At 37.7% G+C, this 18,099-nt stretch overlaps 1 protein-coding gene across 22 annotated transcripts in view; it reads left to right on the forward strand.

The window, feature by feature from the left end:
• The window catches only part of LOC137137822 (uncharacterized), a 106,899-nt gene that overhangs the window by 77,795 nt on the left and 11,005 nt on the right, over nucleotides 1-18,099 (forward strand). For 11 of the 22 annotated variants that reach the window (XM_067524530.1, XM_067524519.1, XM_067524528.1 and 8 more), the window contains 7 exons: nucleotides 451-3,794; nucleotides 7,288-7,323; nucleotides 7,633-8,221; nucleotides 8,449-8,643; nucleotides 8,745-8,831; nucleotides 10,171-10,263; nucleotides 16,911-17,021. In XM_067524530.1, the coding sequence (XP_067380631.1) occupies nucleotides 8,014-8,221; nucleotides 8,449-8,643; nucleotides 8,745-8,831; nucleotides 10,171-10,263; nucleotides 16,911-17,021 (694 nt within the window). In that variant the 5' untranslated portion in view covers nucleotides 451-3,794; nucleotides 7,288-7,323; nucleotides 7,633-8,013. Of the gene's footprint in view, nucleotides 1-450; nucleotides 3,795-3,817; nucleotides 4,753-7,287; nucleotides 7,324-7,632; nucleotides 8,230-8,448; nucleotides 8,644-8,744; nucleotides 8,832-10,170; nucleotides 10,264-16,910; nucleotides 17,022-18,099 lie in introns of those variants that run through there. The other 11 variants (XM_067524535.1, XM_067524538.1, XM_067524522.1 and 8 more) reach the window with 10 other exon arrangements.

Consider the following 18,099-nt stretch of genomic DNA (forward strand, 5'->3'; position numbering starts at 1 on the left):
ATCATTAACTCACATAATCTGTTTATTATTATGTTACTATGTAACATATTTTGTGGATGATTGAAACTGTACATTACTTTACTTTACTTATGAGATGGTGAATTGAAAATGCATCGAAATGGATTGAAAACTGAATCTAGCATCAGGGTTTGATGTGTTGTACATGTGTAGCTTGTGTTAACTCCATGGAACTAGTCCCAGTTTGTGTCTCTCATGTACTATAGGACCATTAAATTCCCACAGCTCAGTGCTCAAAAACAGAATACAACTGAAACATTTAAGAACATTTTACTTAGAAGGGAATTCATGCTGTTTAAGAGAAATTTTGTAGTCTCCTGTTGTTATCCCACTCTGAATTCATAAAGAACAAAATTATTTATAACTAGTATTTTAGATTGTATATTGTTTGATTGCTGTTACACTTCCCTGTCTCTGCCCCATGTCTTCTAGACCTGCTCATTCCTTAGCTTCTAATCCGTGGCTCACCAACTGGATCCGTGATCAATGCGTCACGCTCAGGAGTGCTGAGAGAAAGTGGCACAAATCCAAGACTCCATCTGCTCTTGCTGAGTATCAGGATCTGCTTGGATCTTTTTCTCACAGTGTCACCAGGGCAAAGACTGAATACAACCAGGAGAAGCTCAGCAACATCACAGACACCAGAAAGCTGTTCTCCACCTTCACCTCCTCCATCCACCTCTCTCACTGCAGACAACTTTGTCGTCTTCTTTACCAACAAGGTGGCAGCCATCAGCTCACAGTTCTCGCCTTCAGATGATGACATCCTGCTAACTTCTTCCAACACTACATTGCTCTACTCATTGTAGACCCTGACTGAGGATGATGTATTCACCCTCCTCCTCTCTAATCATATGTGCCGTCTGCTGACATGATCGGGTAACTAACTACAACACGAAATTTGACCCGACTCGACTCAGCAAATGGTAATATGCTCGTACGTGATGAACTGTGCCTCTTCTGAAAAGCAGCCGAGGGTAAATAGTGGCTATAGAACAATATACAAACAAGGCAAAATAGTGATTATATGGCTTATCATATGTGATAAGCTTAAATATAGTGAATTAACTAATATTAAGGCAGATATGAATTATTACAAATAATAACAAACATAAGGAAATACAATTCAAGAGACAAAAAAACATTTATGTCAAGTGCAAATAGGTCTCTACAGTTATCCATCTTTGCAACTACACTGGTCCAAAGAAATACTGATATGACATACAGACATACAGATCTCATAAACAGTCTGAGTGTTTATTTTCTGCCTTCTCTCTTTTCCCATTAGACACCGTGAAATAAAAATAAATAAAAGGACATATAACGTTTAAAATTAATACATATTTTTCAGTCAAAGTCTAAATCTCTCAGGCTAATGTCCGTACAAAAACACATGAACATAAATAGAGCCCAGTTACCGTGTGCTCCTCTTGAACCAAGTGCAGAATAAGGTTATTTTTGGGGCTGTGTGTGTTGGCTTGACCCATAATGCAACAGTGATGCCCCTCACCAACATGGTTTACATGACCCGTCCATCAAAATAAAAGCTTTTAAAAGTCCATTAAACTTACAACCAAACATTATTTTAGCATCTCACTTACAGCCCCAGTTTTAAAAACATTTTTTAAAACACTTTTACCAGTGCAGAGTTTGCTGATTTAACAGTTTCAAATCTAATAATTATAAATTTATAACAGAACCATAATGTTAATAAAACATTTCAATAAACATGTCTTTCACACAATTACAATCTTCATCAATCTCAAAGCATTTAGGTGATTCTCCACAAGTCCTTTTTAAAAATAGAAAAGAGTGTTTTTTTGTCCCCATTTAAATGTGTGAATGAAAAACTGCCAGCAATAGGAGATTGTTAAGTACCATATTACTTCTCTTGTCCAGTCTTGGAAATCCTCCCAAAACACAGAGCACACACAATACAAGTGTAGCGACATCGCTATGTCACTTATTATGATCAATGTTAAATCTCTGTCTTAGCAGTTCATTGGTGGAATAAAAATTGGATTTTGAAGTGGATTTCTTTTGTCTTTGGATTTACAGAAAAAGTAATACAAGTACTTCACTGCAGATCCAGAAGTAAAAAACAAACCGTTGGATTATAGAGTTTATATTTGATCTGATTAGGAATTCTTCATTGTTCACGTGACTGCACATCCATTTATTTTAGGTTCCATCAGATCAGAAATGTTGTTCATTATTTGGAGCAATGATAGGTTTAGAGTGCAAAGCTGTACATTTCTGACTTGTTGAGCCCATATGGCTCCTCCAGAGCATTGAGGTCATCAGGTCAAATTCTGCTTGTGGTCCCTAAAACCCATTTTAAAACTTGGGGGGATCTTTCTTTCCAGTCTGTGGCTCCCAGACTGTGGAACGCCCTGCCTCTATCTCTGCCTTTGGCTGATTCTCCTGATTCTTTTAAAAAGCAACTGAAGAAACTGTTCTTCAGACAAGCTTTTAACTGACTGGGCTCTTATGGTTGTATTGTTGTTGTTGTTGTTATTTTCTCTTTTTTACTTAAAGTGTCCTGATCACATTAGTTGTCCAGTCATCTGAAAACAACTCTTAACTACACCAAAGCCTGTGATCCAGTATGGAAGTCAGATTTGGTATGTTAGTCATGATTCGTACCTGTGATTTTGCATGTGTTCTACGTCTGATGCTCTTCCTGACACAACCCTCTGTGTTTATCTAGATTTTCGAATGCTACAAGAAGACAAGAAGGGTTCAGCTTGAGCATGTATCCAGCTTGTTACAGTTTAGCAATGTCTACCTGGTATGCAACTGCAAGCTCAAGCTTTTAAAGCTTCTTTTTAGTGCTCTACAGTTGTAGTAAAACTGTCTTTGGTAGTGCTTTCAGTTGTGGCCTTTCTTTACCCTCAGGAGTGGTGTAGCACATCTGCATATCTCCATGTATGCTGACCTTCACTGTCTTCTCTTGGAGCAGGTTAATGGCTTCCCAAACTTGTTGAGATCTGTTGCAGTTTTTTCAGTCCAATAGGGAGGCACATCAATTTCCCGTGCAGCGAAGATGTTGATATAAACAGGAACTGATGGGGAGAAAGCCCATTAGCTGGCTGGTGAAGAGTCCACCCTGAATCTGTTTTTGTGGCTACTGGCCCCCTAGTGGATCAGGTTGTATAGGTTCTATTGTGGTAATTACTTGGGATAGTTGGACCTGATCAGAATCACTTGATGCACTTTAGCTAACTGCTACAGATGCAAACCAGCCAAATGTTTGTATTTATGCTGCAACATCTTGACTGTGTTCAACTAACCCCAGCAGCTTGGCAGTGAAAGCATGCTCAGTGATGAACACATTAGTGGGGCAGCCAACGTACAGTACCTGGATTTCCCCAAATTATGTAATGTATTAAATGCAGCTGTATAAATTATTGGCAAGTTGAAAACACAGCATTCTTAACCTTTCTTAAATTGGTCATCAACAAGTTCTCATACTTCACCTTTGTATTTATGATGTATTTTCCATATCTTTATAGCCTTATCCCACTACTTAACATTTACATAGTACAATTTAAGAGTAAGCTTGTATTTTACGTCATTAAAAGGTGTAAGGTCAGTGCAAATACTATTTCACACTTTAAAATATTGCTAATGGCCTCCACAGTAGAGTAAAGTGGCCTGAAGTCATCAAATACCCACAAAGAAAATGCACGAGGAGGTTGTAGCTGAGAAACACTGCTGATCCAACATGAGCAGATGTTGCCTAAAGATGACGTGAATGTCACTGATTTCTTAAGGTAGGTTAATATTTTATTGACTTAAAGTGAATTTACAAGTGTCAAGGATAAATGTATTATGTCTGTTTGTAACACACTTTGCTCCTCTATAGTGTGTTGCAAACAGAGATAACTCGTACATTTTACATCAGTGGGTGATGTACCATTTATACTATTCTCAGGCAAACATCTCCCTCTAGTGACCAAAAAAACCCATCACAGTATGAAGCTTGGTTTTACAGTTAAAGGACACTTTCACTGATTTTGAACTCGCTAATTTTGCTTCTAGTTTGGGTAATACATGCACATAAATACCAATAAACTTCACTTACACTTCCTTATATCCAAATATTTCTCTGCTTCTAGCTGAGAAATGCCTAGATGACTTCACTTGGAGGAACCCTCAGTTTAGATTATGTCATATTGTTGCTCACACTATGAAGTTTGTAATCGCAGTAAACCTGCTTTTCCAGAGCTCCTCCAGATGACATCATCTGAACTCCTACTGATTAATTGATGCATTAATGTACATCGACACCCTAAACTAAAGCCATGAAAAGCAAGTTCAAAATTGGTGAAGTCGCCCTTTAAGACAAGATGTTTTCCATACAGTAGACTTTATTTTGTCAGATTTAGAGAAATTTGGAGAAATGTCAGGGAATGTAATGGGACTTTCTAACAATGCCTACACAGTACAAAGCAATTAAATGTTAGACATTTATCATGGTTAAACATTTGAAGACTAATTATATTAAATCAGTGGTTATATAGATTTTCATGCTCATTAGCCATTTTTATGTCAATTAAACAGTCAAACAAATGACTGTTATACAGTGCTGACTAAAAAAAGAAGAAAAAAACATTCACATATAAAGAGGAAGGGGGCGGGCTTTGTTTGGTGTCTAAGAAAAAATACTAAAACTTGATCTCAAATCACTGAACACGACAATGGAGGAAACATCTCTACAGTGTGTGATCTGTAAGTAAAGAATTTCTGTTTGATCCTCTGTATTTTTAGCACATCTTCATATTTACAATAATATGAAGATGTACATAAAACCAAGTAACTTTATTCCTCTCAGCGAAAAAACTAGAAAATTAGTTAAAGTAGTACAAATAAATGCTACATGATGGCAGGTAGCACATAAAATGTATTATTATTATTAGTAGTAGCAGTACTAGTATTTGGAATGTAATAGTATTTAAGTGACACGGATTAGTGAGGGGAATGTAATGGGTAATTGAGTGAAGTACCAGTAGATTATATGATACTGGAGATGGATGCAGTGAACATCAGATGATGTGATTAAGTGTTTAGAAGAGAATCTGGTGAATTCTGCTGGTGGAGGATTATTATTACTTTCATTATTTTTCAAGAGGGGAGCAGCTCAAATAATGAATTTCCAGGCTCAGGCAGTTTGTAGCAGGCGATAATATTTGTTTTAACAATTTGGGTTTAGACAGTGTTTGAAATGATTTGTGTTTGAATGAGGCTTTACAACATACATATTCCATTCTCCAATACACTTGTTCTAAATTTGTCTCCATAATCATCATAAAACTCTCTGTTCAAGTAACTTTTCATTCAAAATATTTGCTTACATTGGTGTACAATGACAAAGTACATTTACTAAGGTACTGTACTTAAATTTAACTTTGAGGTATTTCTACTTGAGTATTTACATTTGTAGTACTTGCTGTACTACTGTACTTTTAATTAACAAAATTTAGGAAACCAAAAGTTATTGGTTATTCTTTGGAGACAGATTAATAAAATAAAATACTGTATATTTATCAGCCTTTATTGATCCCTAGTGTGAGTTTTCTTTATCAGATTCCAAACATATCAAAAGATCATATATGGTCATTAAAATAAGCTCCTTCATCACCAGCTACAGACTGTCAGACTGTCCTGTAAAACACAAATGTATAGATTGTGTTACAATGGGGGGAACTGAACAAAAAAGAGCTATAGAGGGATGTGTTGGCATCTCACAGCTGGTTATAATAAATGCAGAGGAGAACAAGAATATTCACAGAGTCACATTCAGGTTCGAAGGTAACAAACCTGAACGTCAACTGTCATCATTAAATGAGCCGACTGCGTTCCAGTTTTTATTGTGAATGTGGCCTTAGATAAATATGCACTGTCCCTTAAAAAACTTTTAGCTGAGCCACAATGTGACTGCAGAGCTCCTGTTAGAATAACAGTCTGACTTCACCAAATTTCAACTTACTTTCCGTGGCTTTAGTTTAGGGTGTTCTGGGGTTGATGCGCATGTTAGGCATCAAAGCACGTTTATCTCTGGGACACATAGCCCGTCTCCTTCCTGAGCGGTATGAGGGTTGGACATTCCCATGGTGTTTATACGTGCCTACAATAGTTTGAACAGATGAACGTGGCACCTTCAGGCATCTGGAAATTGTACCCAAGGTTAAACCAGACTTCTGAAGATCCACAATTCTCTTCCTGATTTCTTTTGATTTTCCCATGATGTCAAAAAGGACCCGGTGTGTTTGAGGTGTGTCTTAAAATACATCCACATGTGTGACTCCAATTAACTCAAATATTGTCATTTCACCTTTCAGAAGCTTCCAAAGCCATGACATCATCATTTATAATAATAAAGGCATAGTGATCGTAGTGTATGTAAAGTTCTGTCCTCGAAGAAAGTAATAAAAAAAATGGTCTTTAAAATCTGTAAAAATTGTCATTATTCTGACATTTAGCAGATAGAAATAATTTTGGAAATTCTAACGGACCTAAAACAGGAAAGGTTTAATCTGATTTAATGTCAGATACTGAGAAAAAAAAGGTTATGTGTCTTTTTAAACAGTGCATGTAAACTTCTGGTTTTAATTGTACATGTACATTAATGCTTTTAAACTTCTCTCTGACTTCCCTATGTTAAAATATTTCTCCAATTCTAGCTGAAAAAATCCTCCAGATGACATTAACCACAGGAGTTTTTCATCATTAGGAGTTCAGATGATGTCATCTAGAGGAGGTCTGATAAAACAGGTTAACCCTGATTATAAAACCCATAGTGTGAGCAAGAAGATGACATAATCTGAAGTTTTCTCCAAGTGATGTCATCTGGCGGAGTTTTTCAACTAGAAGTAGAGAGAGATTTTGATCCAGGGAACTCAATGGGAATTTTAATGGCATTTATGTACATGTACTACTCAAACTAGAACTTCAAGATCAAAATCAGTGAAGGTGTCTGACCTAAGTTGCAGTTAGTCAGATTAGCACCAGGCATGGTGGGTTAGTGAGTGTTTGTGTGAATGGGTGAATGAGAAACAATGTAAAGAGCTTGGGACAAAAATGCTTTATGACCAGACAATTTACCATTTAGTTATATTTCTAATAGGCAAACAATGATCAAATCGAGGCTCTCTCTAAACATAGGCTTCAATTTAAGAAAATCAATAACATTTTATACAGCATAAACATGCACTTTTTTACGTGTAAATGATATCTCAAACCAATTTGCTTCTTATTTTTCTTTAGTTTTGATCTCCCTGCTCTACTGCACAACAAACCAAGGTCAGTGAATGTATTCTATCATAGTCTTAATCTGTCTATTACAGAGGAGTTCTGAAAAGGATTTTGGAAACATTATGATGTTGGACATTTGTGGGATTTACATGTTTCAAAAGAAAAGAAGAAAAGAAGTTTTCTGTTGCTGTATTCCACAGCCTAAATGACTAAATGTTAATCATTTTGAAATTAGTTCACTTGTTTAATTAGCTGTGACACATAAGGTTTAATGTTTACATCTCAATATACATACATTGATTAACCACAACATGAATATCATCTGTTTTTCTCAAATATGCACTGAATTTCTCTCAGCTTGTCTGACTGTGAGTCCCAACAGCTCTCAGTTTTTTAAAGGAGACACTGTCTCTCTGAGCTGTAAAGAGGACAACAGCTCTGCTATTTGGACACTGAGGAGGAACATAACCAAACAAAATATAACTCAGTGTGGAGACGGTTGGGGAGAACCTGCTGGTTCTTTGTGTATAATTGACTACCTCTTCCCATGGGACAGTGGAGTTTACTGGTGTGAGTCCAGAGAGGGATCAACCAGTAACAGCATCACCATCACTGTCACTGGTAAGATCAGACTGTGGAGTTAGTGTTGATGAAGCTGTGTGGAAATGGATGAAATGCTGTAGTTTGTCTCTGTGTTGAGGTGGAGCAGTGATCCTGCAGAGTCCTGTCCTCCCTGTGATGGAGGGACATGATGTCTCTCTGCACTGTCAAACAAAGAGGCCTCCCTCCAATCATTCAGCTGATTTCTATAAAGATGGCTCCCTCATCAGGACTGAGCCTACAGGTCACATGACCATCCACCATGTTACCAAGTCTGATGAAGGCCTCTACAAGTGTCACATCAGCAGTTATGAAGAGTCTCCACCCAGCTGGATCTACGTCACAGGTCAGGAGGTCAGACAAAGGTCTTGTGTTTCCTGTATTAATGTTGTTAAGTTTCTGTACTAATAAGAATATCAGCAATTATTCATAATGTGTAAGGAAATCTGTAACTTTTCAGTCACCAAATATAATAAATCCTAGTTTTTAGGTGAAATGAAACCTTTTGAATGAAAAGTCAGTGGAAGTTTTTTTTAATTCAAGTGAATGTAATAATTATTTTGATTATTTTAGAGAAACCCACCACTACAACATCCCCTACATCAACCTCTTTATCGTCATCCTCTACTCCTGTCTCTAAGGGGGACAACATGAAATGGTTGCCTGTTTGGTTGCCACTCATCTGTGTTGGTGTTCTACTGGTCTTACTGGTTCTTCTGGTCTTACTGGTTCTACTTGTGAGACGACATGTTCAGAGGAAACTCAAAGGTGGGACACAAATGTGTTACACTTGCCTTTAATTTTTCTTTTTTGTGAATAAAAATGTCCATTAACATTGTTGCATCATCGTTCATTTTGGTTCATTGCAGCTGATGATGTAAATGCTGGAGAAGATGTCACATACAGCGATGTCACAATATTACATCACGGACAACAGCCAATCAGACGAAGCAAAGGTAACATTCATTAAATCCATTTACACTTAGCAACAATAGCAGGGAGGATATTTTGGCTTGTCCCCGAAAGAAAAGACAAGTTAACAGTAGAAAACTGGTTTAGACTCAGGTTTAGAGTAAAAGTTGGACATTTACTCACAAACACTTTGAATAAACTGACAACACAGTAATATTTTTTGCAGTTACATTTTTTTTTGATAATTTCTTTAGAGTCGAAACTGTTTAGGAAACTGGTCAAACTATACAAAATACAGTATAAGGAAACTAAAAAGTGAGTGAGACTCCTGCAGATCACTGAACTACATTCACTGAAATGACACTGTGTTGTATATGAACCTTCCTTTCAAAACATCTTTTTATTTGATATATTTCTACATATTTTTGGAAGCTCAACTTGTTAATATTTTACCTTCTTTATTTCATACAGTTTCACATCTGATCTATTTTAATGAACCATGTGTTCTGCTGTGTGTGTCAGTTTTTGTTCCCTGTGTTGAATCTGTTAATAGACTCCAACACCTCTGTCGTCGCCCAGTTTCCTGTTTGTTATAAAAACACTTCAGCTGAATGTGGACTGCAGACATTTTTCACTGCAGGACCTCTTAATAAAAATAAGGATTCAGTATTTTTATAGGTATAGTTTTACATACAGTGTACAGTGCAATGTGTATGTTATTTTACAGAGATGCATCCCAGTGTGATGCTCCATCCACTGATCCACCAGGCCGCCTTTAGTTCAGTGGTTACCAACGCTGGGGTTGGGCCCCTTAAAGGGTCCCCATATCAATCTGAGGGGTCATCAGATGGGAGACAGAAGAAAAATAAAGTTTTTAAAAACAATGCAGATTTAATGTCTTAAACTTTTCTACATTCTGTGAGCTTGATCAGCCTAAATGTTTGATCTTCAGACCTGAATAATTGTGTAGTTTTTTGTGTTTTTAACTTTGTATGTAAAAACACAGCTACAGCTTCTTCTGGTTTTCAGTAAACTGTGATCTGAAGCCTGTTTCTCGTGTCTGGCTGTTATAGTGTGAACCATATATAGTCATGTGATATTGGTTCTGTGTTAAAATGTGTCACCAGAAAGTCACAGTAGAATTGAGAAACTTTGTGTTTCCTCTTTGTCATTAATACGCTGTTTAATTATCTAATTATTAAATCTTCCTAAAATGTTTTTATTCTACATGTAAAATAGTTTAATTTACCAGCAGTAGCAATATTTGTATTGTTATTAGTGATAATACTATGAGTAAGAATACTAACATTACTGCTATCAGTTGTAGTACAGTAAAGTTACTTGCAGTAAAGTAACTGTTTTTTTTTTTTTTTCTTTTTCCAGAGTCTGATCCAGCTGCAGTTTACTCAGGAGTGAGAACAGAAGACGTCAGTTATGGACAAATAGTCATCAGACCAAAGAGGAGCAGAGGTTCAGGTAAGACTCAGTTTCTCCTTTCACCAAGTCTTTATGGCACATGAGCTTTTGAATATTTCACAAATGATATTTTAGCATAAATATAATTTAGTTGTCCTGTGAAAGGAACCTTTCATCATCCAGTAACTAGACTCTTGCCCAGACGTGAACAGGCTGTAACTAGGTCAACGTGCACTCGTGCAGAAGTTAGTTAACCACCCTGGCACCGCTGACTGAACCATGGCAGAGTCAGGAAAACATGAAGAGCAAGTACGACGAGCTGCACAGGGCTCTCTGACCTCAGTGGGAGGATTTGTACTTTTTCTACTTTTACTTTCTATCATGGAGAGATTCAGTCAGGTTTGGTTGAATTATGGAGGGAAATAGTCTTTAATGATCAGAATGAAGATTCTGAGTCTGCTCGGTCCAACCACCAGGTGTTTGTTTCACTTCCTGCTGGGTCGTCTCTCTGCAGAAAGACAAGATAAGACGTGAACCTCAGAAGCTTTTTTTCCAGCATTGTCTCATCTTTTCTTGAACTGTGTGTGTTTGTGTTCAGAGCTTCCTCCAGACACAGAGGTCGTCTACTCTTCACTGAGATCGAACGTCAAACCTTCACACCTCCAGTCCAACCACTGACTCTAACTGGTTCCAGTGTTTTAGTATTATTAGTAGTAGTAGTAGTAGATGTGTGAAGCAGTGAACTATGTGTAATTAAAGTTGTAGTTACTCACCAGTAGTTTAACTACATTCATATTTGTATAGTGATTCATGTAGTTAAGTATAAGTAACCATCAAAGACCATGTAGTTAAAATACGTTTGACTCTGTCGACATTCTTTGTGTAGTTAACTCCTGAAACTACAAATAATTACCAATTGTTTCTGTGTTGAACCCACTCTGACCACCTTCACTCCTGTTTCTTTCATCTTTCATCACTGTTGTTTGTGTTCAGAGAAGTTGTTGTTGCTATTTTAGAAGTGGATTCTAGTTTTTGGAAAGTAGGAGTCTGAGTAATTGTACACAAAACCAAAGCTGTTATTTCTCACACTTGCCCATAAATACTGGGCTACTTCAGTGTTGAGGTTTATATGTGACCTGTTAACAGGTGAACAGCTTTTTTCAATAAGCCTGAGTCACATTTTCACTGCTATTTGTTAATATTTCATGTCACATATAAACTTTGAATTAATTTGAAGCTACTTAGAGAAAGAAGTGCAGGTAGCTGTGAGGTTTTGCTTTCAAAGCAGGTTCCCCAACACTGACCTAAATCTAACGATGACTTCCAGTTGTTGGCTGGTTCACTGTCCTCAGTAACTTTACTGTTATTTCTGATTTACTGATGATTCTTGTTTCTTAAGTATTAATAAACGTTCATTGTTGTTTGTCTCGAGTGGCTCTGTGGGTTTCACTAAGCAGTCAGATGGAAAGTTTGACTTGCTCTGGTTTCGTTGTGGCCAGCTGTTAACTCGTAGAGAAGAAATGTACAAAAACCACCACCGCAGGCTAAAAACAGTATGGACACCGTTCAGTGGTGGGAAACTGCAGAGAAAAGCTGCAGAGTGTCTGCGTTTGTGTTTGATTCATGTATCAGTGAAACCTTGAGAAGATTCAGGCTGTAAAGCTTCTTCTCTCGCAGTGAAACACAGATACAGTAGGTTATAAAACCTGTAACTGATGGCAGATTAATATCAAAGCATTGGTTTTCACAGTTGAGCTGCCATTTTATAATTATCTGTACAGTGTGGAGTTTTCTGTGTCTCCTGCAGAGAGTGGATTATTCTGATCATAGATCACTGAGCTCTTATGATCTAAGCTCAGACTGTGGCTGTTTGTCAATGAGCTGCAGCACTTACAGTATGAACCACAGTTTGAGGTTGTTAGTGTGATCAACCCATATTTACCATAAAATAAAAAACAACAACACATTTTTATTTGATGGTGTTTACCAGGTAAAAATAAATAGACTTTAAATAATCATTAATATGATCTTTTTTTATTTTAAATTATTGTATAATTATTATTTCTTTATCTGTACAGGATAATTTGGCTGAGCTGACATGTACATTTACAACATTATGTTTACAGCAGAACACACAGAAAGGCTGCAGCCAGGATTCAAACTAAAGACCTATTTAACTGTGAGGTGACAGTGTCAACCACTCCACTACCATGGTGTCAAAATTAAATTATTTATTATTAATATTTGAGTGAATAATAATAATATTAGCTGCATATTTGCGATCAGCTGTAATGTTGCTGTAAAAACACTTTTCTTTCTATTTAGAATTAATGTTTTAAAGTATTTACAGTGTAATTTCTGTCTCCTAACTGTCCCTTTGTTTCCTGTCCTTCTGTTGGTGTCCAGCACACACACAGTAACTCATGGGTTGTAACCTAACACCTCCACAGGACAAAACATTACTTTTATATTTACTCTTATTTTTGACATATTACAGGCCTGATGTGTTTGTTCATCTTATCATTTCTCAAAGAGCATTTTATTTCACAATATTTATTATTACAGGAAAAAAATTTCCTTCTACAAAGTGAATAAGAGGAACCAAAGTGAAGCAACAGTTTCATCAGTCTGATTTATCTCTTTACGTCCAACAAGTTTAGAGTGTGAAAACAAGTGTAGAAAAGTAATGTTCAGAAACAGATGAAATAAAAAGCCACATTTAACTAACTGAGCATAGGAGCAGAGTTTGCAACGTGCAGAGTTTTGTGATCTTCTGTGTGGTGCTGGGTCCACCAGACGGCAGAGCTCAGTGGATGGGGGGGTTGTAGACCTGAATGAGGGAGTTGAAGTAGGCCACCGCTGTTGAGTTGACCACTCTGTAGGCAAGAGTCAGAGCTTTGAACCTGATTGGGGCAGGTACAGGAAGCCAGTGCAGAGTTTAGAACAGTGGTTATGATGTGCATCCTTTTTGGCCAGGAAAGCAAGATTATTATTAACTTGATTATCTATCACAATCTCTTCACCATGTAAACACTTGAAACAAATGTCCCCATCACCATCACTTTAGAAGGTGCAGAAAGCTCAAAACAAACACATGTACACAATGTTAAAAACTATCCTAATTCCTTGTGGCACAAAGCCCGGAAATAACCGACTGTTTTATAAAACTTGGGTCTGAATCAGCTCCTAATTGAACTATTTTTGTCTGTTTTTATGATGCACAGAATATTATTTAATGTCTCAACAAACTAAAAGGTAACGGGAGGATTTTGAGGGCAGCAGCACTTTAACAGATGACAAAAAATATCTATCAAATGCACCACAAGCAGAAATGGAAGGACACAGTCACCAACATGGAAGCTACACACAAAACCACACACACACACACTTTTCCTGAGACCCCACAAGTTTCCACACATGCAGACTTGAGCACATGTTGCATAACTGTGGCCTTTTCTGAATTATGCTGCAGACCTGAACATGAACTTTACAGAATACGCACTTTTTTTAACTGAAGGTACACTTTAAACTGTTACCTGTGTTCATTATGTAAAAAAACAATACAAATAGTTTTAAAAAGTAAAGTAATGCATTTCCTAGAACCAACTGAAATTCATTAACTTCCTCATACTCAAGGTCTTGACAGGAACTTGACAGTTTCAGGAAGTAGGAACTGAACTCATTACAAACTGTGAAGAAGAATCAACAGCTTCTCCTTCCGCCTACTGGACTTTTATCCAGTCACATGATGCTGCATCTCTATTCATTCTTACAGGACATTTTGGAGAAAAACTAAACTAAATCGATCCACTAAACACTTCACTTGTGAATGAGAGGCCAGGACGTGCAGTGGTGCTGTGGTGGTCAGAGAGACCCTCAAATTTTCTTTTGTCCTTCCAACCAAAAACCAGCAAACAGGCTGTGATAGTGACAAAATCCACCCTGTTTGAATCAGTACTTAGTTGCCACCTACTCCACAACTTGTGTCCCTCATGGTGTGGGTCACATTAAACTTAAGATAAAACAGAGTTTCTAGTTTGGCACGTTCCGGCTAATCCAGAGATCTGGTGGACCACCTACTTGGTGACAGGTGTACTGACAGGTGCCTCACTGTAGAGCTGGACAATGGGTCCAGGAAGAATCTCCTCTCCAGGTGCTTTTTCTCACCATCCAAGTCTCCTGGATGTTGCTGGAACCTTTGGACACTCTGCCACAGGACTTATACCTCACTAGGACTTCAGGTGATATGTTGATGGGAAAACAGCATCAGCACCTATCAAGGACATGAGCTTTAGTTGAATATATATGTATATATGTGTGTGTGTGTGTACATGTATATAAATATATATAATCATATAATAACTTATATAGAATCAGTTGAACCCACTAAAGCTCTTACGTATCAAGTGCTGCCACCTGATGGATGATTCAGGTAACAGCCCTAGTTTTGAGTGTTTTTTTTTTAAGACGCTTTTTTGTCCTCATTGAGTAAATTCATTGTTAAATTCCTTCTCTGCAATAAACCCTGTTCCCTTTGGGGAGCAGTGAGCAGCCACAGGCAGCACCTGAGGAACTAACCCTGTGTCTTCCTCAAGGACCAACCTGCTGCATTTGCTGGGATTTGAACCTGCAACCCAGATATTCTACCAATTAAGCCACCAGGTAGTTGATTTCCAACTAACTGTTTACTAAAGATGTTAATGATGTTTTCTTAATAGTTCTTCTTAATGAAGAAATATTTAAACTGCTGTGTTACTGAAGGCAGTTTCTCAACTTTGTGACCAGAGAAGGTTATTTACAACTTGCTGTCTCTGATCTGTGGTCTCTGATTGGTGGTGACCATAAAAGAGGTCAGATGCACGGAGGCTCCACCTCACAACTTGCAGGACTTCAAGGTTCTGCAACTAATGACTTGGTGCCAGCTACAGTTCACCTTGTTAGGTCCATAGATTTATTTTTGGCATTTGGCCTCTGTACAGAACCACATTGCAGAAAAAAAAAAAAAACAGGATCTGAGCAAAGTCTAGATTTTCAGATTTAATTCAAGAGGTTTGACAAACAGACACGATTCAGGAATTACAGCCATTTTAATGCAAACACCTCAGAAAACCTTCAGGCGTCTTGTGGTGTCCATATAATAGAGCAGAGCTATTCTGACAGCAAAAGAGTACAAATACTTCAAATGTGTAATTATGTACAGTATTTGGATAAATGTATTTAGTTACTAACAACCTGTGGAAATGTAAATAGCATTTTATCTTCAAATTATGAAATCTTTTAATAATTAAGCTAAATTTAGTTACCTTACACATACTTCACACTGTGAGAAACTACAACGTGCTGCTCTAATTTAAACTAAAATATCACAATTTAAACTTAAACTTGATGCAGAACTATTTCTTGCTAAGAATAAGAGCATGAAACTTCACCAATACACTAAACTTCTCTGATGCAGTGGTGTTAGTCCTGGGTTAAATGTCACTGTTTGCATGTATTTAGGTCGTTCTTTACTTATTCCACAGCTCATGACACAGTTGATCACACAGCTCTTGCAGCATTACACGTTAGCCATCAGTTGTAGATGACTCTTGACACAGACCGTAGATTTGATCTTAAGGACATTATGTTATTTTACATTATTTGTATTTCATACGGCCTCACTTCCACTTGATATGAGACGTTTATGTCAGTCAGTCACATGTTTGCATCTTCACTGGTCAGATCACAGATCAGATACAATCAGTCTTAATTTTCTCAGCTACATGTGCTCCAGTCCAAAAAGAGGTAGTGATGCATGCTAAGCAGTGTGGTATTAGCCATAAAGGAAGGAAACTTTTGTATGGTGCAAAAGTTTAGAAATAATTTAAAAGAATATATTGCAATTACTCCATGAACTATGTTAGAACCAAATGAAAACTTCTGTATATAAGATAGTGTTTTGTTGCTGGAGTTTTGTTTTTTAAAGGAGGGTTTGTGTCTCTGAGCTGTGGAGGAGGATGACACCTCTGGTTAATGGACTCTGAGGAGGAAGACATGAAGACAACAGCTGTCTCTAGGGACATGATGTCTCTCTCCACTGTCAAACAAAGAGGCCTCCCTCCAAGCACCCAGCTGATTTCTATAAAAATGGCTCCCTCATCAGGACTGAGCCTACAGGTCATATGACCATCCAACTGCGTCTTAACATCCATCAAGTCAGAACCTAAATGCTCATAATCAGCCTCTCATTCAACCCATAGCAGCATAGTAGTCTTGAAATAGCTCTTCTAAGGCAGCAGGAATCTGCTGAAATAGCAAACCCATTATAGCTGCCAGACTTCTTTTCAATAGGATCAAACAGTGTCTCTATAGAAGAGGTTTCTCTGGTGGCTGCTACACTGGACCCTCTGTGTCATCATGAACTCTACATTATTATTACATTGAGGGATAAAGTCAACTTTGTGAGGTTTAGGCCCAGAACTACATGGTTAGTCTTAGTAAAAATATTATTATTCATAGATTTGTAGAAGGCTTAGAAGGCAAAAGCTGCTTTTAGTGCGTTCAAGTGTAGTCAGAGCCTCTGTCTCAGAGACCCTCTCATTTTCTAGAGAGACCTCCAACACAGCAGCCAGGGGGCTTCTAAACATCCCCAAAGGGTCAAAATGCCATTTGACTTTCATTAAGTGTCTTATAACAATGTTAGTAAATTATACTTTGATTCATTGCAGCTGATGAAATGACAGTCGGAGCAGAGACCATCACAGATGACATCACATACAGTGACGTCAAAATACGGCGTCATAAACATCACCAACAAAAGTCCAGCAGACAAAGCAAAGGTATGTTTTTTTATGTGTTTTGTGATGTGGTCGTGAAGCTTCTTTAATTATTTATTTATTTTTTTTAATTGTGAGTTCAGTGTAACCACAGCGGATCATTGTCCACATGCTGATTTAGCACAGGTTTTACACCTGATGACCTTCCTGACGCAACCTTCCCCAATTTCTACCGGGCTTGGACCAGCACTGCACAGCTGGGGATGGGAATGGGCTGTTACTGGTTCAGTGTCTTGTCCAGAAACTGTTTTCATAGCTGTTAAAATTAGCTGTAGCTCACTCTGCACTTCCCCATTACATTGCTCCAGATCAACAGTGTCTCTTTATCATGTGACAATGTGTTGAACATTGCAGCTTTCAGACACTGTCTCTCCCCGTCCAAACTGATGTAAAGTAGAATGTAGCTCCTGTTCTTTGACTGTAGGAAGAATCTTTCTCCTGGATGTCACTCAAGCTAATCTGCAAATTGGAGAAATTTGCACAGTAATAAAACTGTTTCTCCATTGGTCCAATGTTTGTGCAGTGACTCCATGCTGCTACTAAATGTGAACTTTGGGATTCAGATGTGCTGCTACCATGACGACTATTATGTCACTGGTGTTGTGCATCTCTTATTTTTATAATATGTTCCCGTTGTTTTAATACTATTATTATAATCATCACTACAGTGAAACACGGCACTAACAGTAGTTTGTACCATTCACTACTTTTCTTATAGACACTTAACTTCACTGAAGTGACCAAAAGCAACATGATTGTTGAGTAACATATGAAGTAGACAGTCTTTGTTGGTAAAGTGGCTGCCTACCAACCATAGGGTCAGAGGTTCGTGCCACACTCTCCCCGACCCTGGGCAAGACACTGAACCCCAGCTCCTGTCACAAGCCCAGTAAAAATTGGGGATGGTTGTGTCATGACAGGCTTACTCACAAGTTGAAGAGCTAGTCTGTAAATGTTCATTCTGGGGTAATCACCACTTCCCTTTTAATCATAAAATGTGTTCAATGCTCTTCAAATGTGTCTGACTTCTGTCAGCAATTTCCTAACACAGCTACTGCAGATTGTATCAAACAGGAGGAAG

The sequence above is a fragment of the Channa argus genome, chromosome 12, assembly GCF_033026475.1.
Source record: "Channa argus isolate prfri chromosome 12, Channa argus male v1.0, whole genome shotgun sequence".
NCBI classification, from domain to species: Eukaryota; Metazoa; Chordata; class Actinopteri; order Anabantiformes; family Channidae; genus Channa; species Channa argus.